The 23,100-nt window shown below is 38.7% G+C and overlaps 1 protein-coding gene across 1 annotated transcript in view; it reads right to left on the bottom strand.

Annotated features, from left to right (window-relative positions):
• LOC121314188 (NADH dehydrogenase [ubiquinone] iron-sulfur protein 4, mitochondrial-like) overlaps window positions 1–23,100 on the bottom strand; it is a 33,366-nt gene that overhangs the window by 3,472 nt on the left and 6,794 nt on the right. The window contains exon 2 of the mRNA XM_041247200.1: window positions 18,073–18,151. Within this exon, the coding sequence (XP_041103134.1) occupies window positions 18,073–18,151 (79 nt within the window). The remainder of the gene's footprint in view (window positions 1–18,072; window positions 18,152–23,100) is intronic.

Raw genomic sequence — 23,100 nt, 5'->3', positions numbered from 1 at the left:
ATGACATTAACCCCCACTGATCCTGGGACAGGGCTTTTCTAGATGGGGACTTCTGTTTATCAAGCAGTACAATTCCAAACTACACAGCTTTTTTATTTGTTGTGCTGTCTTCCTGGGCGTATAATTTATTTCCCACTTTTCCAGCAAGAGCTTTTGCTCTTCACATACTATACCTACAAGTAAGGAACAAGTACAGTAGCACCAGGCACACATTTGCTATTAAAAGAAGCGATATGTACTGGAAAACCAAGAACCTGTGAATGTGGTAACATTTTCCATCAAAACAATGTAATTGATTAAATTAATTTAATGGGATCAGGATGCAGAAAGAAACCTTGCTCTAAATAACCTTTTCGTGACTCAACTTTAGCTTGTTTTGAAACTCTTATGGTTCTCTCCAAATACCACTGCAAGTGAGCAGGTCTTACAGACAAGTTTTGGGGCAAATCAGAAGATGCATGTAAATAATAGCTGACAGAGCAGCGAGTTTGGAGTGTTTAAAAGACCAGCACTCCAGCATCGTTACTACTAGTAGAAGACCTTTACAAAATTGTAACACAACACAGCTCCAGCCAAAGAAACTGTAGTGTAAAAAAGAGAAAAAAGGAAAAAGAAAAAAAAACCTTGGCATCTATCACATACTTGACACCATTTCCAATTGAATGTAGACTCTCTCTCAGTCTAGACAAGCCGATTTCTCACACTTTTAAAATGCATTACAAAACTCTATTGTGATCATTTTCCCCATACAATCCAAGCCAATGACAAGAAAACTGGTCTTTTAAGTAACATTTCAATGGGTAAGCGCTTACTCCAGACTCCATCAATATTATAGCACACTTAAAAGGACTAGCTCGAAGCTATAAAAACTGAAGTTTCTTTTCTCCCTGCCAACTTTACATCTGAATCCGTCAGACAATGTGTCGATGGAAATCTCTGCTCTGCTAAACGAAAAAACACATGTTCTTTAGATCTGGAGGAATACATTATCACTCAAAACACTTGAATGGGATGTGCGTTACATTGCAGGATATCTTTATGCACTTGCTGTAGTCATTCAGATTTGTTCTAAACTAGCAAAACAAATGCATAGATTTTTCTTATAAAGTTTGTTAAATAAAGCCTAGTGGAAAGTGTTATAAAACAAAGGTATGATTCATAAAACTCAAATGCATCCTACAATTTATAGTACAGTATCAAATGAACGAGCTCTTAAAATACCATGTGTTTAAAAAAAAAAATGTGCAAGTCTAGCTCTGGGCATCATACAACCTAAATGTATGTAAATGTGTGAGTCTAGCTCTGGGCATCATACAATCTAAATGTATGTAAATGTGTGAGTCTAGCTCTGGGCATCATACAATCTAAATGTATGTAAATGTGGGAGTCTAGCTCTGGGCATCATACAAATTAAATGTATGTAAATGTGCGAGTCTAGCTCTGGGCATCATACAATCTAAATGTATGTAAATGTGTGAGTCTAGCTCTGGGCATCATACAATCTAAATGTATGTAAATGTGTGAGTCTAACTCTGGGCATCATACAAATTAAATGTATGTAAATGTGTGAGTCTAGCTCTGGGCATCATACAATCTAAATGTATGTAAATGTGTGAGTCTAGCTCCGGGTGTGATATTACTGTTCCAGGTCCCCCTAACAACAACAGCAAAGAACCCAAGGCCTGGTATTAAAATGCATGCAAATTAATAGACAGCAGGATCCATTCAAAGACCTTCAGTGAACCTACCGCTACTCCTAAGGGAATTAGCAAACAGGCGATGGGAAGTCGGCGACAAAACACAGACAAACCTCCCAGCAAGCTGCCAGCAGCCACCCAGGACTGCAAGTCTCGCAGACCGCTCTCCTTTCAATGCCAGAGTTTCACACATTTCAATGACCATTACCACTTCAAAGAATCTCATTTTCATCATTGTCCGTCATCTGCCAGTTGATTTGTATAAAGGAGGTCTTCTGCATGAACTCCACACAAAAGCCGTCTCACTGTCATAGCTATATATCAAGTTTATAAGTTGTGTTTGTGACAGTTGTGTCTGTGGTAAATTAGGGTAATATTGAGGGAGTGCAGCTGCTGTGCCGGAACCTTTCCTTTCCTTTAAATTAACACTGAATAAGTGCCCCCGCCTTTATCAAACCACAAGAATGCTGGCAGGCTCAGGAATTATTTCCGGTTGCCCACCTACTTAACCTTAACAATCCCCACTTACCAGTGAGCAGGAGGAAACACAGTTTGTTACACTAAAGGGATAGTGACAGATTATTCATATTCTGTAAGAGGGGCTGTGTTAACATTGTTTATTAAACATTAAGAAAACTAATGCATATTTTAAACTAGTTTTGAAATTGCATAGTAGTGTAAAATTGCTTACATTCATTTTATTTTTAAAAATGTTCCTTATGTGAAAACATGTTTTTGATTTGCAAAAAATAAATAAATAAATAAAGGTATTCCTTATAAATAAAATTAAATAAAAAAAAAACCAACAAAAAAAAAAAAAACACAACACCACAGACATGTCAAATGTTTCAGCTTTAGTTTTACAATTTGCTTAGAACAAGCTTTTACTATACACAAGCGCTGTTTATAAAGATTGCTTGTTTTATAATGTCTGTCTGTGACCACTTTATACAGCCTGGGCACAGCAGTTTAGATACAGAATTATACAAGGTCAGCAATGCACTAGTTACTATATACATGTAAAAAGTGTGATACGTCACCCTTAGCTTGGAATGCTCCCCTGTTCTACATTTGTTTAATTTTAACAAATAATACAAGTAGAAAAATAATCTGAATAGTGCAACTGATCCAGAATGCTGCTGCTGCAATACTGCTAAGTACAAAACAAACTGAACATATTACATCTGTCCTGAAAACTTTGCATTGGATACCTTTAAATATTGGGTTATTTTTAAGATTCTTCTGTTGACCTTGAAGGCTGTCTGAGGAACTGGACCTAAATATTTATCGGACTTGCTGCATCCCTATATACCTAGACGTCTGCTGGATGGCTGTTCCCTTGACCAGGTGTGTCACTCTGGGAGGTGCTGGCTGATCCCTTCATCAGGTGTGTCACTCCGGGAGGTCAGTTTCTCCACTAGTGCTCCTAAACTTTGGAACTTGTTGCCACTAGTTGTAAGAGGCTCTCATTGTCATAAGAAGTGTAAGTCACTGTTAAAAACTTTGGTTTTTGGCAATTTACACACACACACACACACACACACACACACAGCGGCTTGCAAAAGTATTGACCCCCCTTGGCATTTTTCCCATTTTGTTGCCTTACAACCTGGAACTAAAATGGATTTTTATTTGGATTTCATGTAATGGACATACACAAAATAGTCCAAATTGGTGAAGTGAAATGAAAAAAATAACTTGTTTCAAAAAATTATAAAAAATAAATAACGGAAAAGTGGTGCATGCATATGTATTCACCCCCTTTGCTATTAAGCCTCTAAATAAGATCTGGTGCAACCAATTACCTTCAGAAGTCACATAATTAGTTAAATAAAGTCCACCTGTGTGCAATCTAAGTGTCACATGATCTCAGTATATATACACCTGTTCTGAAAGGCCCCAGAGTCTGCAAATCCACTAAGCAAGGGGCACCACTAAGCTAGTGGCACCATGAAGACCAAGGATCTCTCCAAACAGGTCAGGGACAAAGTTGTGGAGAAGTACAGATCAGGGTTGGGTTATAAAAAAATATCCGAAACTTTGACCATCCCACGGAGCACCATTAAAACCATTATTAAAAAATGGAATGAATATGGCACCACAACAAACCTGGCAAGAGAGGGCTGCCCACCAAAACTCACGGACCAGGCAAGGAGGGCATTAATCAGAGAGGCAACAAAAAGACCAAAGATAACCCTGAAGGAGCTGCAAAGCTCCACAGCGGAGACTGGAGTATCTGTCCTTAGGACCACTTTAAGCCGTACGCTCCACAGAGCTGGGCTTTACGGAAGAGTGGCCAGAAAAAAGCCATTGCTTAAAGAAAAAAATAAGCAAACACGTTTGGTGTTCGCCAAAAGGCATGTGGGAGACTCCCCAAACATATGGAAGAAGGTACTCTGGTCAGATGAGACTAAAATTGAGCTTTTTGGCCATCAAGGAAAACGCTATGTCTGGCGCAAACCCAACACCTCTCATCACCCCGAGAACACCATCCCCACAGTGAAGCATGGTGGTGGCAGCATCATGCTGTGGGGATGTTTTTCATCGGCAGGGACTGGGAAACTGGTCAGAATTGAAGGAATGATGGATGGCGCTAAATACAGGGAAATTCTTGAGGGAAACCTGTTTCAGTCTTCCAGAGATTTTAGACTGGGACGGAGGTTCACCTTCCAGCAGGACAATGACCCTAAGCATACTGCTAAAGCAACACTTGAGTGGCTTAAGGGGAAACATTTAAATGTCTTGGAATGGCCTAGTCAAAGCCCAGACCTCAATCCAATTGAGAATGTGTGGTATGACTTAAAGATTGCTGTACACCAGTGGCTAGATGTGCCAAGCTTATAGATACATACCCCAAGAGACTTGCAGCTGTAATTGCTGCAAAAGGTGGCTCTACAAAGTATTGACTTTGGGGGGGGGTGAATACTTATGCAAGCTCAAGTTTTCTGTTTTTTTCTCTTATTTCTTGTTTGTTTCACAATACAAAATATTTTGCATCTTCAAAGTGGTAGGCATGTTGTGTAAATCAAATGAATAAAACCCCCAAAAAATCCATTTTAATTCCAGGTTGTAAGGCAACAAAATAGGAAAAATGCCAAGGGGGGTCAATACTTTCGCAAGCCACTGTGTGTATGTGTATGTATATATTACATAGTACCAGTCAAAAGTTTGAGTACACTTGCTGAAAACTAGTTTTTTTTTCATAATTGACAATGTTTTATGTCGTATACGTTTCTGTAAATACTTGAAAATGAAAACACATGTTGCAATATACAAAACAAAAGGAGTATCAAAGCAATGTTCAAGAAAATTGAAAATTGTCTCTAAATCTTGGATTCCTTAAAATAGCCACCCTTTGTCTTCATATCAGCCTCACAAACACGAGACATTCAGTTTCAGCAGGAAATCATCTGACATGTCTTCTAAGCTCTTCTGCAGCAATTCCCAGAGATGTAGGGCACTTGTGGGTAGCTTTGCTTTGCCTCTTCTGTCCAGTTCATCCCATACAAGTTCTATGGGATTGAGGTCTGGAGACTGGGCAGGCCAGGTCATTAGACTGAGGTGTCCTTCACTTTCCTTCTTCGCCACATAGTTCTTGCACAACTTTGAGGTGTGTTTCGGGTCATTATCTTGCCGAAGAATGAAGGATTGCCCAACTAGCCATAATCCTGATGGAATGGCTTGCCTCTGAAGTATGCTAAGATAGCCATGCTGGTTGAACTTGCCATGGACTTGGTAAAGATCACCAACTCTGTCACCAACAAAGCAACCCCAGACCATGACACTGCCTCCTCCATGCTTGACAGTAGGAACCACACATGGGGCAGTTAATCGCAGGTTTCGTAGACTTGTGACTCGAATGAACTTGTTCTCTGATTCTGAGGTCACCCTTGGCCTGCCTGACCTTGTTCGGTCCTCATGAGTGCCAGTTTCTTCAAATTGTTTGATGGTCTTGGCCACAGCAGTTACAGACACTTGCAAAGTTCTTGCGATTTGTCTTAAAGCTTGACCTTCATTTCTTAAAGTAATTAGACTGTCTTTTTTCTTTGCTTAACTGAGTGTATTTTGCCTTTGTCATTCAGGAATGACAAACTTGTGCCTATGCTACCTATATTTATAGTAATCATGGACCTTCAGCTGTTAACAATAATTGGTGACAAAAGGTTAATTAGGTAACATGCTAGTTAACTCAGAGAACAACTAAAAAAGACACTTTTATACTTAGGCCAGTGTTCTAACACCGTGTTATACACATTTCAGGCTTTTAACTGACTTGGGTTTCAGACTGAAATCCCTTTGTGCTGGGTGACCACTTCATTGAAATTGACAAGATTTACATTTTCATTTAAAAATTACATTTTTTAATACAATTCACTTATGATTATCAGCTTATTTAAATACACATATCATATAATGAAATATTAAATGTTTATAGACAAGTTTATACAATTAAAAGCATAGATAATCATGAAAAACCTGGTTTGAAGCAGGTGTACTGTGTGTGTGTATGTCTCTCTGTCTCTCTCTCTCTCTCTCTCTCCTCAAAAAATTAAGAGACCACTGCAAAATTATCAGTTTCTCTGGTTTTACTATCTATAGGTATGTGTTTGGGTAAAATTTTTGTTTTATTCTATAGAGTACTGACAACATTTCTCCCAAATTCCAAATAAAAATATTGTCATTTACAGCATTTATTTGCAGAAAATGACAACTGGTCAAAATAACAGAAAAGATGCAGTGTTGTCAGACCTCGAATAATGCAAAGAAAGTAAGTTCATAATCATTTTTAAACAACACAATACTAATGTTTTAACTTTGGAAGAGATTAGAAATCAATATTTGGTGGAATAACCCTGATTTTCAAGCACAGCTTTCATGCGTCTTGGCATGCTCTCCACCAGTCTTTCACATTGATGTTGGGTGACTTTATGCTAAAATTCAAGCAGCTCGGCTTTGTTTGATGGCTTGTGACCATCCATCCTCCTCTTGATCACATTCCAGAGGTTTTCAATGGGGTTCAGGTCTGGAGATTGGGCTGGCCATGACAGGGTCTTGATCTGGTGGTCCTCCATCCACACCTTGATTGATTGCTGTGTGGCATGGAACATTGTCCTGCTGGAAAAACCAATCCTCAGAGTTGGGCAACATTTTTTTTCTTCCAGGACAACCTTGTACTTGGCTTGATTCATGCGCCCTTCACAAAGACAAATCTGCCCGATTCCAGCCTTGCTGAAGCACCCCCAGATGAGTCCAATTTTCAGCTTTGCCCAACACCTGGTCGTCTAATGGTTAGACAGAGACCTGGAGAGGCCTACAAGCCACAGTGTCTCGCACCCACTGTGAAATGTGGTGGAGGATCGGTGCTGATCTGGGGGTGCTTCAGCAAGGCTGGAATCAGGCAGCTTTGGCATGAATCAAGCCAAGTACACACACACACACACACACATATATATATATATATATAATTTTGTAATATTTGTAGTCATTTTTTAAATTTGAGTTATGATACTGTACTTTGCAATTTTTTTTTTCTTCCTGTAAAGAGCTTTGGGCGTTCATTGTAACCTGGCAAAAACAACAGATGAAACAATACATTTCAACAATGCTAAATTGTTTCACTTTATTAAGGTTTTCAGATGATCTTCTTCAGATCAGTTTCGGGTTAAGTAAATTTTCTGCATCGCTATTTCGGGGATCTAAAAATGTAAATGAACCCGATGTGGTCGACCCGATCTAGATGGGGGTGTATTTCGGGTTGGGGTCCTAACATATATATATATATATATATATATATATATATATATATATATATATATATATATATATATATATATATATATGTCCACCATATGTATAAAACTATACTATAACTATAAATATACTATAATATATAATATAATATATATTCAATATATTCATATATAATATATGTATACCAATATCGATATTTTGATATGATATCGATATCGTTCGATATTGATAATAATTTCCATATCACGATATCATGGGATTAAAAAAAAAAAAAAAAAAAAAGAATGTATGCTTGCAGACTTTTTTATTGCCAATACTGCTAAAAATACAATCACAGTATAATCAAGTTTATTTTATATTAAGATACAACAAATCCTACACAGATCAATCATGGTCACTCTAATAGGCAAACACCACAGTACTATTCAGTGTTGTTTCGGTACCAGACACAATTTGCACACTGGATTAAGCGCCACTGGCAATCTGTTTTGCATTCTTTTGAGATATGCGCATGCGTCAGTGGTTCACTACTTACTCTATTATTAATGTATTTTTAAAATGTGAACTTTCGGTATTATAAATGAGATGTACTTTTAAAACATCAAAACACATCTCAAAATAATGCAAAATTCGGCATGTCACCATACTTAATACTTTTAGAGGTGTTGTGAGTCAGTGCACAGCAGCTGAATACGGATTGTCTAGAAAGTTTGCGCAGCAAAGAATAGAAATATTTCGGTTTTGAGGTGGCTGATGATGACATAGTAAAACAATATAACAAGACATTAAGTTGTGAAAAGTCTCTAAGTCGCCTTGGATAAAGGTGTCTGCTAAATAAACAATTATTATTATTATTATTATTATTATTATTATTATTATTAATAAAGCAAAGCACCACTAAGACAAAGTAAGCTATTGCTTTTTTTATGTAAATATCTGTTAACGTCTATATATGTACACTGCTGTGCAAAAGTCTTAGACATGTTGCATTTTTCTACTCTGATGCAATATGAGCTTCAAAAATTTACTCAAACCTTTCACTAGTGTTTTCTACTATTATAACAACCTTGACTTGCATAAAGAAGGAAAAACATTGCGTGAAATAGCTTGTATCACTTGAAATCCAAAGCATAATCAACAAGTACAGAGAAACATCATCTGTAATTGACAAACCCAGGACTGAAAGACCCAAAAAGCTGTCTAATAATGATGAGCAATACTTGAAGATAATATCCTTAAGGAATAGAAAGAAGACAAGCGTTGAATTGACAACAGAACTGGCTGAAGGCACAGGTGTCATTGTCCATCCATCAACAGTCCAAAGCACCTTTGACCATTGTCTCATAGTCTAATTTCTGTGTTCTTGTGCATATTTTAGCCTTTTAGTCTTGTTCCCCTTTCTTAACAGCGGTATTCTTACTGCAAGTCCTGATTTCAAGAATGACCTTTGTACTGTTGATTTGATGGACAGCGACACCTGTGCCTTCTGACAGTGCCTTGTGCTTTAAATGGAAGACACAAGACAAATGGTTCCTCTGTCTCTTTGTGGTTGGTGCAGGTTTCGTTTTGGGTGCCACTGCAACAAATTACTTTCAGGATGTTTTGACTCCAAGTCAAAGCCGACTGAAAGAAGTCTCTGTTGTGAAGACAGAAGTGTAACACACACACTAGCAGACAAACACATTCCACGCATTGTATTACACTTTCAAATTAGTTTGTTGTGTTCAATTAAAGATGCAGTAAAGGTTGGGGAAATAACAGGATACAGGGGTAGTGAGTGACATGCAGAAATGTAACCTCATTCCCCCAATACAGATCAGTGCTAAGCTGTACTATAATGTAACCTCACTCCCCCAATACAGATCAGTGCTAAACTGTACTATAATGTAACCTCACTCTCCCCAATACAGATCAGTGCTAAACTGTACTATAATGTAACCTCACTCTCCCCAATACAGATCAGTGCTAAACTGTACTATAATGTAACCTCACTCTCCCCAATACAGATCAGTGCTAAACTCTACTACACTACACACTCCTCTTCACACACAATATCCTTCTGTCCTCTTAGAAAGGAGACCACTGAATCATGAGCTAATTAATACAATTATTGCAATAATAGCAGTAGCAGTACAAACAATCTTGTTCAAGGTGGTTCACACTTCAACTGTTACATGGTCCAGAAATGCACAACTTTATTCATTTTATCTCAATTACCGGCTATAGCATTCCAGTTGTGAAAGGTAGAACTATCCCAAATGGCCAGCTCACATCACTGAACGACAAATTCTATTCTCTACTAGCAGATTTTGTTGGCAATAAATGGTTAATTAAGCCCTTGTATTACTTTCTTATTAGATCTGTATTCTACGCAGCAAGAAAATGCTGTATTTAAGACCACCAACACATGCATCCATAAAATCTGAAAAAAAAAACTGACGCTGTTTTGTAAGCTTCCACTTCTCTGTCCACAGTGGGTGTACTGAGGTTACTCCACTCTGCAAAGTGAAGGTTTAATACTAAGGTTACTTCACTCTGCAAAGTGCAAGTTCAATACTGAGGTTACTCTACTCTACAAAGTGCAAGTTCAATACTGAGGTTACTCCACTCTACAAAGTGCAAGTTCAATACTGAGGTTACTCCACTCTACAAAGTGCAAGTTCAATACTGAGGTTACTCTACTCTACAAAGTGCAAGTTCAATACTGAGGTTACTCCACTCTACAAAGTGCAGGTTCAATACTAAGGGGCGTTGACTCAGGCAGGTGTGAAGTTATAGGCGTTATTGCAGAGGGAGTATTTTTAACATTAGGTAGACAGATTACACGTATAATTACGCATGCTTGCATCAAGGGGTGCAGTTAACATATTTATTGACTGGTGAAATATAATCAAAAGTTGCAGCAGTATGTCCAGTGTTTTGTCATTTCAAATATTTTCACAAAACAAACATTAAAACTTTAAAGCTACAGTGTGCTGTGCAAAAGCACATCATGAAAGTAACAGCATAGCATTCAATACAAAAAAGTGCCTGAGTTACAAGCTCTTGCAATGTCTTTAGCGTAACAGGAAAGCATAACCAATCAGACTGCATAATCTGATCTGAAACTTCACGTCTTTGTCATCTGAACCTTCATCATTGATGATGAAAGCAACTGTCTGAATCAGAGCATGGTTATTCAAAACCGGAAATTAATGGTGAAAATATAACTTTTAACTGAACGTTGGGGTAGAGATATCTTTTTTTTTATGTGGACAGAGTTTAAATTTCATTTGGAAACTTCTGAACTTTTATCCATTACTATTCTAGTGGGTACTTCTAAAATTGCCAAGGAACTTTTACAATTACCCCCCTTTTAAATTTCACAAAACACAATTTCTAGCCTAAGTAAATGTTTACATGTGCATATGATATATTTAAAGTGAACCATGAATGTAGAATTTAACATTAGAGTTGCTGCATTTCACTTCACACGCTGTCTAGTGCTGTACAAGAGAAACAGAGTTCATGTAAAAAGACTACTGATACAAGCACATTACTGGTATTACACAATTGAAAGAATAGTGAGAAAAATGTGCTTTTGAGTGGATTTGATTATGAAGTCGAACAGCTATGTGCTGGAAAAAGCTGCTTCTTTATTAATTCTGAGAACACATTCTGTAGGCTTTGCAAGTCCTTCCATCAGGTGATATAAAAAAGCAGCCAGTAGCAAAGGGTTCTCCAAAGGTTACTCTCTCGGGAGTGTTAAGAAAATGAAATACTATTTAGTGAATAATACATAAAGCCTCTTGTCTACCCCTTCAAAGAGGCATATCCTCTGACACAGTGCTCCAGACTGAAGCCTTGACATTTTTGCACAAGAATGCTGTACGATAGCCCAGACAAAACAGACACTTGTCCAAGAGGGAATAAGGGAGGGAGGGTTATACACAGCTCTTCCTCTTCCTCTTCCTCCTCCTCCTCCTCCTCTAGCCTCAACTGTACAATTCACACTTCTGGAAACTCTATTAACTGCACCCACTAAAATGTCCACGGCAGTGCTGTGCCTTTGCAGCTTTACTTTTATTTGCACTTGACGTGGTTACTGACCTCACTGGTGTTGTAATGAAGGAGGTGTGGGAGTGTAAAGTAAACTTCTAGACATTAGACACATTACACTCACAGCATGAAGTGCACTTTACTATGCAGCACCACATTTTCAATGGAATAGAAAATTTAAAAGCAAATGCTTCCTAAACTATGTGACAACACAGATTGAAATCAAGGACGATAACTCTTTGATATACATTGCAGTGTAGGCTTAACTACTGTACAGCAAGTACAGTTTTGTTTCATTTGCTTTAAAGAATAAGTGAAGAAAATCTCATGACCTAGAATCTGCTTGACTATCTTTATGGCCATGTAATCTAGCGACTGCAAATAAATAAAACCTGATTTTCTTTTTTTTTACCAATGCCAAATATAGTGCTGATAATGAGATGAAAGTGTACCAAACAGACTGGATTGTTCATGCATGCCAAATCGTCAAGCTGGCAAGTCAAGCAACGTGTGTACTGAATACTCCAATACCTGTTCAACACATAGTCTCTATCCTCCACCTCCTCTCCTTAAGAGCTCATTAAAATCCAAGTGCTTTTTGACAAGCTCTATAAAAAAGCTTCACAAGCAGTTAAGATTCCTGTGTTTTCTTTATTTGGACCATCCGCCAGCTCCTCCTTTCTGCCAGACTGGATAAGTAACTGCCTGCAGACGTTCAGTGTGAAGCTGTGTATCACTGGCCAAGCAGCCAGGCTTTCTAACAGCACAGCGTGCTTAATCAAACAGTAATTACTAACAAAAGCAAGCTGAAGCAAGCAGTACAAGGTGAATCAGGCTACTGTGCAGCAATCACACATGTCTAATTGTCATCATTTAAAAAGCACAAATGGGTTTTACTAGTACTAGTCATAATACAAGCATTTAAAATGATTGACATCACTTATTTTTTGTAACAATCCCTCTGTAAGTACCCTACATAGCATATCCTTTTCAAAGGTTATAGTATACAAATACATGTACAGGAAACTATGAAACAACTTCAAAGAATAAAATGGACAAAATTACAAAAGCTGGACTGTGGAAAAAGCTATTTAAAGTGATGACTGAAACAACTGACCTTTGTCAGTAAATATCTCAAGGGATGAAACTAACTTTCTATTTTTATTTTTTTTACATGTAATATCTCCTCCATTTTCTCTGTATTAGCTGTATAATCCAATGCAAACTTGCAGACACCTTCTGTGCACACGACACACACACACATGCATGTATTGAAACACAAATATGTACGCAGCTATCCATGAACCATCGCACAAACACAGTTCACCTTCTTGCACTGATCTGTATACTCATGTCTCTCTCCGTTGCAGATCTCAGCTTTGGCAGCGTGTTAACAAAGTTTCTATAGATTGACTAATGCTGTGAGAAACACAATCAAAGAAACGCAATTTTACGTATAGACTGTAGGGGTTTCATTTTTAATTTGTAGGTTAATGTCTGTAAAACTAGGAGTTTGTTTCAGTGCACTGTAAGACTGTGTGTTTAACACTTTGTTAATTGCTGTAAAACTAGAAGTTAGTTTTAGTGCGCTGTAAGGCTGTGTGTTTAACACTGTAGTATTGAAACAAGTGAACTTCACCAGCTTCTCAGATAATTAGCTTTCACTGGGAACAGAAGCAGTGGATCTGCTTGTGCCCGTCCCGCCAACATTACCCCTGAAAGTTACCTAGGAAGACATTATTTGCAACAATATCCATCAGCTTTTTAAACACAGATAAATTCTCTGCACATTTTATTTAAACTAAAAACAGAAATGAAAAAGGCTTTGTTTAGGGGGTTCTTGACATCTTCTATTGATCTACGAATCCTCTGTTATGTGACCGATTAAGTCACTCCTGTTTGCTAGTGACATGAAATTGTATCTAAAGACAATTACAAGTAATCAAATCAAGCGACGTACAGTACCTGACATTTTCTTTTGAGCTATACTGCCCATTAGCGTTTACTTCAGCTAAAAAAAAAATACATTTAGAGAGTATCTATTACTGTAAATGACCAGCTAGAATACTGGGGTTAACATGTCTGTTTGTGGTATACCGCAAGCTTCAGGTAACTTACAGAGAACTGTTTTATTTAGGTTACCTGAAGGGACATGCAATTTAGTGAGTGCTAGTTTATTTCGGTTAACTGAAGAAAAAGTACAAAATTGCTGTTAATTTTCTGACACTCTTTGAAAGAAACATTTAATTTCACTTCCATCAATAGTATTACTTACACAGAACGCATAACATACAACATGTGTGATCTGTTCAGCTTAAAGCTTCATTATATTTTAAAGTGTCAAATTACAATTAAGTGATGGCTTACAAGTGTATTATTGCTAATGGGAGAAATCAGTATCAGAATCAGCCAATCACTGATAGAAAATATCTGAATCGGCCCACAATAATAAATCATTAAAAACCACAAATCGGTACATCCTAGTTGAAACAGAGATGCGCTGATTATAGAAATTGTGATTCTTTAGTGTACATGTTTTAAAATAAACATTATTGTTCATTACAAATGAAAACTATGCAAATTACACAAATTTACACTCAACTTCCACAAACTGAACATTAACAATGAATACATGACTTTGCCTATAGGAAGCAAACTAGCCCATGCTTTTCATACTGTATCATTTCTTCATTCACCCCTTTAGACACAACACAGCGACTGCATTTGTATGGTCAAAATAATAATACAGCTATTGTTATTTCTAAGATCACTAACGATCCTGTTTGTCGTTTATTCTTGGTTTATTTCACAGTGGCCCCTGCTGAGACAGGAGAGAGCACAGCAGCCACACAGTACACCTGAGAGGAGAGAGCACAGCAGCCACACAGTACACCTGAGAGGACAGACAGCACAACAGCCGTACAGTACACCTGAGAGGAGAGAGCACAGTAGCCACACAGTACACCTGAGAGGAGAGAGAGCACAGCAGCCACACAGTACACCTGAGAGGAGAGAGCATAGCAGCCATACAGTACACCTGAGAGGAGAGAGAGAGCACAGCAGCCACACAGTACACCTGAGAGGAGAGAGAGCACAACAGCCATACAGTACACCTGAGAGGAGAGAGCACAGCAGCCACACAGTACACCTGAGAGGAGAGAGAGCACAGCAGCCACACAGTACACCTGAGAGGACAGAGAGCATAACAGCCATACAGTACACCTGAGAGGAGAGAGCACAGCAGCCATACAGTACACCTGAGAGGAGAGAGCACAGCAGCCACACAGTACACCTGAGAGGAGAGAGAGCACAGCAGCCACACAGTACACCTGAGAGGACAGAGAGCATAACAGCCATACAGTACACCTGAGAGGAGAGAGCACAGCAGCCACACAGTACACCTGAGAGGAGAGAGAGAGAGCACAGCAGCCACACAGTACACCTGAGAGGAGAGAGAGAGAGCACAGCAGCCACACAGTACACCTGAGAGGAGAGAGAGCACAGCAGCCACACAGTACACCTGAGAGGAGACAGAGAGAGAGCACAGCAGCCACACAGTACACCTGAGAGGAGAGAGAGAGCACAGCAGCCACACAGTACACCTGAGAGGAGAGAGAGAGAGCACAGCAGCCACACAGTACACCTGAGAGGACAGAGAGCACAGCAGCCATACAGTACACCTGAGAGGAGAGAGAGAGAGCACAGCAGCCACACAGTACACCTGAGAGGAGAGAGAGAGCACAGCAGCCACATAGTACACCTGAGAGGAGAGAGAGCACAGCAGCCACACAGTACACCTGATAGGACAGAGAGCACAGCAGCCATACAGTACACCTGACAGGAGAGAGAGAGCACAGCAGCCACACAGTACACCCGAGAGGAGAGACAGCACAGCAGCCACACGGTACACCTGCCTCTGCTCCCTCTATGCAGCTACTTAAATGGCTTGGTTCAAACAATGTGTGGAGTATTGTACTGCAGTTCACTATTTGGCATGTGATTGCTCAGTGCATGCAATCAAACCCTTCAACAAACTTGTCAGTGCTTCTAGAAAAGCTTACAGTATGATTATTAATGCTTTTATATAGTGTTTAACCTTTTGGTTTTGAGAAGCGGCTATGGAAGTGTTATGCACTCGGTAAACATCTCTGTTAACTCCTGGGTACAGTTTAGAAAGAGGCGTTTCATTCTGCTCCAACGTTATTAAGCAAACCCTTATTTTCCAATCAATGAACTTTCTCTGCCTCACAAGAATTCACAGCCACACAAGGTCAACATCCTGCACCTTTCAAGTCATTCCTTTCATGTTAAAGAAAAGACACTTTGAAACTCTAGTAAAAGTTAGATAACATTATGAATTATAGCAGTGGCCCCATTCCCTATACAAAGGGGCAACAATTTGGCACGAGAAGAGTAAATATGTGCAGTATGAATGAAATACCTCCCACGCTAGTGGGCCACTAAATCTCCCGTGACAGACAGGGGTTTAACACGCAATGGTTTGACAGCACATGTTGACTGCGCCCAAAGATGTGATGATAAGATTTGCAAACATGACTGACAGCTTCATGATCTTTGAATGTCCAAATGTTAATTATCCACCTTTCACATTCACAGCCTTGTTTACGTCAGTAAAGCAGACTTTATTAGACAATCCCGTTGATTGTCAGTATACAGTACACTGGTGTTTTCTTTACTAGATAATCCCATTGTCAGTATACAGTACACTGGTATTTCCTTTACTAGACAATCCCACTGATTGTCAGTATACAGTAAGTTTACAGTACACTGGTATTTTCTTTACTAGACAATGCCATTGACTGCCAGTATGTACTACTATTTTCTTTTTTTTCTTCAAGCTACTAAATGGTGAACGGTTATGATCACTCCTGATGAATCACTGGGGTGTGCTGTAGGGAAGAAGGGACATTGTTACCGAGATCCAGGATATTTGACTGATTAAGTGTGCTTAAAGTTGTGTTGTGCATCTGAAAAATTGCAACTGGTCATAAATATAAATAGGACTGTCTAGTTCAAGAAAAACACTGAAGTGTAAGGGTACGAAAACCCAGTACACACATGAAAATCCATGTTCAACATACCTCTGAAAAAGACCAAGTCCATGCTGTTAACTTGAGCAGACATCATTCCTAGTTAAGGGGTACTAAATCTTGCTAAACTGGGAGCAATACAGCACCAATGTGTCTTAACAATACGTGCAAACATTTCCATCTGAACAGCCCCTACATATATTCTAAACCTGTCAAATTTTTTAATGTAGGTGCTCTTGTTAAAAAAAAAAAAAAAATTCTGTTGGACAAACCCTGCTGCAACACTTTTTTTGTTATCAAATCATGTAACATTTGCATCAAACCAGCTTTTTTCCCACCCCATCCCAAAAATCTAAATAAATCAAAATATTCTATTGCCCCAACACCATTCGGAGTGTGATGGGAAGATAACATTCCCCAACAGTTCTGTTGTTCCAATTAGAAGAATGTGCACTGATGTGACAGGTTCATAGCATAATACCATCCACAGAGTGAAACTTGCAGGAATACTATGAATTTGTAATGAGAGCACAGATATTATGTTACACCTGCAAATCTTCTGAAGGAAACCTCATCCTGCACAGCTTCATGTGCCTAACCCACCCCAGATGTCACCTGCGCTCAGTTACATCAAATATATACGAACTCAATTGGGCACTAATCTTAATGGTTAAGCAAGCAAAGTGATCACAATGTAAACCAGTTACACAGCATGCCCATACTGTAAACAACCTCTTTCATGTTACAGTCCTCTGTTTGCTGTTCTGAAAATTGAGCACTTCCATTTGGGCATTGCAATGAACACAGTTTTTCATTTTTCTGCTTTTCATTCAGTGGTACGACTGCAATAGCAGAAAAACTAAAAACTTGTCCTGATGGGGCAACTTGGATGTGACCAGATAAAACTGGCTTCTTTATTTAGAAACGTTTAGCTGTGCACCAGTTTACTTCCCCCAACCCGTTTGTTTCATTCTGATTATGGATTTGATAAAAGGCACAGCAAAAAAGGGCCTAAACTAATCCAGAATATGTTCCGTTGCTATTTCAAAAAATGTGTAAGATCAGCAGTGAACTCATGACAACGACTTCAGTGACAGGAAACCACCAAACCAGGAAACACATCAAAATGTCTGGGATTGACTCAGTGCTGAAAGGGTCTATCCTATTTCAGTGCCAATCCACTAAGTCACCAAGCCACCCAACCCCAACGTTTCTGAAACACACAGAGTTTTGATACAAATGGGTATAAAACAAAATGAGAGCCTTGAGACCTTTTAACCCCTGCCCTCTCACGCCCCACTTCAGAGCTTCCAAATGAATTCCATTAAAACGTCTTCCACACTTGTTCCAGAGCTTCCAAATTAATTCCATTACAGTGTCTTCCACACTTGCTTCAGAGCTTCCAAATGAATTCCCTTACAGCATCTTCCACACTTGCTTCCTTTAGCTTTGCAGTTGGGAAGAGCATTACTGACCTAAATGAATGCTAATGCAATGGCATTGTTCCCCTGAGGCAGTGTTCAGCATATCCTTACCAGTTTCTCCTCCACAGTAATGAGCTGCGTGTCATGGGCTTGGTCTTGCGCCAGCCGGCATGCCGTCGTACTTGCTGACCTGCAAGACAACAAGTTCAAAACTGTGACATGCCACTAAAAACTTTCTTCAAGAAAACGAAAATGGAAGGACGAGAGCCAGGGGCAGGAAAAAATCCCCCCCCCGCCCCCGACATTAGTTCTGTCTGCTGAGCTTCTGGCATGCTCCCATCTACCAGTTAACAACAGACTGCACTTTATGTCAGCCCACAGGCTCACTGTCACAGAGAAAGAGCCAGTGGCAAGGACTGTGCTGTTGTGTGCACAATGTACAGTAGCTGGCTTGTCACGAACACACACATAATGTACTGAGAGACTCAGAAACTTTCTTGGAACTTTTTCTTTTTTTCTCTCATGCATAATATTATCAAAGGTCTTTCTGTGTTTTTATAAAATCACACTGCACTGCTAAAGCAAACTGCTTCAAAAAGCATGACAATTTCCAGTGTTTTCTCTTGCAAAATTGTATATCTGCTCCCGTTTCAGAGCAGTCATTGCTTATGTAATTGGTAGTCGTTTCATTAGCAATCTATGAACTTCAATTTTTTTTTTTTAAACTGAATGCATTTCACATATGGAGTGTGCATCTAAGTGGATCATTAACCTAGTATGCATTATATATTAATATATATATCTAATATATATATATATATATATATATATATATATATATATATATTTTTTTTTTTTTTTTTTTTTTTTTAATAAAATAAAAAGAAAAATCTTTTGAACCAAAAGTACCCTTGGGAGACAGTTTAACATCTGCTGTTATTAAGGTCAACCACCATTTACATGATTAAAATGAAGTTCCGTTTGTTACCAGTCTCTTGTGCACATGATCTAACATCATAACACTGCCAGTGCCTGTACAACTTCAGTCCATAATCCAACCCTTCCTAAACCTACACTTTCCCAGACTCTGCCAAAGAGAAAATTATAATACATTACACCACCGATAACAGAGGAAGAACAGTAAGATTTCAGGAAAGTGTCTGCTCTGTTCATTATAATACATTACACCACCGATAACAGAGGAAGAACAATAAGATTTCAGGAAAGTGTCTGCTCTGTTTCACAGCTAACCGTGTCTTAAATCTTGATTGATGCATTTCCTGCACAGATTGGGATAAATGTGCTCTTGTAAATCTCCCTCCACATCGACAGCTTTCTTTGATGTTAATCAGATCCTTTCAGAAGCCTTTCCCCATCAACACTTCTTATCTTTCCTACACTGAAGCCTTTCCTAATAAAAGGGTCTGATATTCATCAGCACATAGGAGGGATACATCACTTTTCACTAGCTCTTCTGTAAAATAATGTTTAAACAAATCTTAATGAACTCAGAAGTGTGCAAAGGGTTTGACTTTCCCCTCAAGAAATGAAGCAGCGTTTTTTTTTTTTTTTTGTAATTGTGGACTAAAGTCTACTGGTGGCTACTCTGAGATCAACAAACTCATACCACTTGTGGCCAAAGTGGGACCCAAACCAGATTCTGTCGAGGTAAGAAAGGTGTGAATTAGCCAGCTCCCCAGCGCATAGGACTGCTGCTCTGCCATGCATGATATCCAAGAACTACCTAAGCAGCTTTTCCTTTTCCTCACTAGATGACAGGATGGTGTAATCCAGCGCCAGCCTGAAGTACTTTGTCCTTACATCTGCGTTTTACTGTGCTTCCTCAAAATGGGGCCCACAGATCCTTATTACCAAGCACAGGTTTGGGTCATAAAGAACACTTTCAGGGGAGGAATCACTTCACAAAACACCAGAGTGTCACCGATGGGGTGCACAGCACTATAGATAGATAGCTATGGACCACCGATTTGCATCACCTAGAATTGTAGGATTGAAGTGATTAAAAAAAAAAACTAAACGTTACATTTTTTAATTTTTTGGCAGTTTTTCGTTAAGTATGTTGAATATGTTTGCGGAACATTATTCAGCAGGTTTCATTCGACTTTATGAAGCACAATGAGTTAATTCAATGGGGCGATGCAATACGTTTACCAGAGCTGCAGGTACTGAAGGAGAAATCGGGTTATTGTTTTCAATCATTTTTCTTGATAAGCTGAAACGCAAGTGTGTTTTTAACAGACTAACAATTTAAACCTTTTGTGTGAAGAAGAGTCATTAACAGTTTCAACAGAGATGCACACGTTCAAGGAAAAAAACAGAACTGATGTATTATACATTTTACATTCAGCACGTTTACATGAGATCAAGTTTTCAGAAAGCAAAAATATTTGGAAAACTGAATCAGAAAATTGGTTTTCTGAAAACGACACTGTGTTTACATGACTTGGAACAGATAATCCAATTACATTTCGGATCAGTTCAACTGTCTAAATGGATTTCATTTTTCAGAAAAGGTAGAGCACTTGCACATATGCAGTAGCGACTAGAAGGGTAACAGACAGGGCTCGGTTCAGTCTGCAGCAAGATTGAGGCACGAATTTTCAGGTATTTTAGATTTAGCGAAATTGCTAATTATTATGCTGTATTCAAAAGATTATTATCCTGTACATCTCTCCGGTTCTAATTGCCCAGCATGTGCCACTTCTTGCAACAGCTCACCTGTTTCTTCATATAAGCTACTGTAAATTCAAAATGCATTTTACCTAGACAGAATTATTTTGCTGCGCCAACAGTACAGGCAATTTCTGCATGAACTACTATAGTTATAGTAATGGTGTCTTCTATTCAAATACTATTACTTTATTTAAATAAATAATATCACTTTATCCTTAACTAAACAAATGGATCTGCAGAAACTGATCGGTGACTGAAATCTGACATCCAGCACACAACGGGAAAGTATCCCTTGGAATAGACATTATTATATAATCCAGAATCATTCCCACTATGTGCATCACAAGCCTGCTTTTTATTACCGTCCTTACACAAGACGCCAGTCTATAACTTGCTAAGCAAAACTGATTCTTATTATACTTTCTTATATCCTCGTCTTGAACTTTTTCGTTGATCTTTTTTACGATCCAAAAATAAGTTTTGGGCTGTGATACTTCAAGAAGTCAGTTAAGACGTGAGTGCTAATCTCTGGACATTGAAATAGGAATGTAACAAAACAAAACTCGTTCTCCCACCTCCCACTGTTCAGGTACTGAGTCTCGACTCTATGGCTCCAAAAAGTTGAACCACTACTGCCTCTGTTTTTTTTTTTTTTGCTTTAATAATCATGTGTGTGGGAATGATGTTAGAGTTTGCACATGTGCAGTACACTATCAGATTAAGTATGATTGCGTGACAAATTATATCAGTTTTTGCAATACTATTGGAATATTCTAGGTGGTGTTTTCTGAAAACTCACTTTTAGAATTTCCAGAAAAGTTTTTGGAAAAAAATGTGTTTACATGACTTAATATCTGAATTACTTTTTGGAAATCTATCGGAATTCTGACATTCATGTAAACGCACCGACTGATTTGCTCATCAAGATTTAACCTGCAATGATTTACAATGCATCCTCCAAACAGGATCCAACAGAACATTTTCGTTAAAACGTTTAGGACACACTGAGCTGTTTAATGGTTTTGTGTACCGTTTAACCCTTTACAGACTTATTTTCTTTGTATTCCTTTCCAATTTTCTCCCAATTTTTGGAATCTCCAATTGTTATTTAACCACTGCAACCCCTGAATTAACTCAGGAGAGACGAAGACGAGCATTCGCGTCCTCCGAAACGAGTGCTGTCAGCTGTCCCCTTCCTTTTCACTCTGCAAGCCTACCATGCAGCCATAGCCAGAATTTAGTGTCAGAGGACCACACAGTTTTCAATTGTGTACAGGCCAGCCTGCAGGCGCCCGGCGAACCAAGGACTCCCCAGCCGACCTAACCCATTCCAGAATTAAAACAGTATCCAAAGTCAGTTTTCAGTATTGCAGAATATAGTGCTCGACATGGCCCTAACGTCACAGTTCACTTGCAAATGAAAATGCATAAAAGCAACTAAAGATCACAGATTTAAAAAAAAAAAAAATACATCACAGTATTGAAAACTGTTTAATGGTTAACTGTTACATTACCGTTGCTTGTCTCTTTGCTTTGTCAGGTGAAACTGGAGGAAGCGCAGTATAACTGCACAGACTGATTTGGCATGCAGAGGTCTGTGACAAATTGTAACATTGAAGAGATGGGCTTTGCATCAGAAAACTGATGACAGAGTCAGAAATCGCATGCGACGGGTAAGTACATTAATTTGTTACACATACATACAATGGGGATTGATTTTATTCTTAATCCAAGTGCGGTAAAACGTGACTGATGTCTATCTGGGTAACGGATATCCGAGTTCTGACTGTACACTATCTGGTTCAAGTATCTCACTCACAATAATCTGCTTGATCATTGGGACTGATAATGCTCACATTCACCTCCAGTGCATGACCTACACTACGGCGTCAGACCCTTAATCTGAAGATGTATGACTCCTACTGTGCAGTCTGGTTAGTCTCAAGTTGAGAAAGAAAACAAATTAAAAGTTTTTATCCTTCAAAAATCTGTAGACAACCCAATAAGGATTAGATTTTACAAGCACTATGCTGCAGGTAATCAGGGACTAGACGTTTCATTTTGCAGCTAAGCCTTTTACAAAGGAATCTTGCATCACAAAGATTGAGCATATACCCTAGCTACACAAAGGTAAATGCTAGATTTACTTTTTCTGTTTGTGTGCATGCGTGTGTGTGTGGGGGGGGGGGGGGGGGGGGGGGGAATGTTGGCTCCTCGGTTTTGCTTTTCTTCAGAAGTTTACTTACTTTTCAAATTGCCACACTGCTTTGTTTCCAGTCTATCCCATTATTTATTATGTGCCACTGTTTTTTTAATTAGGAATTAAAATGACTAATGATTTTAACGTATGTAATTTAAATGGATATTTCATCATCTTACCTTTTACAATTTCTCTAAAAAGTTTTTTTATATTATTAAACATGTTATTTTATTAATCTGTGAAGC

This window comes from Polyodon spathula, chromosome 1 (genome assembly GCF_017654505.1).
Source record: "Polyodon spathula isolate WHYD16114869_AA chromosome 1, ASM1765450v1, whole genome shotgun sequence".
Classification (NCBI taxonomy): Eukaryota; Metazoa; Chordata; class Actinopteri; order Acipenseriformes; family Polyodontidae; genus Polyodon; species Polyodon spathula.
Note: the sequence above shows the minus strand (reverse complement) of the source record. Positions and strands in the feature narration are given on the sequence as shown.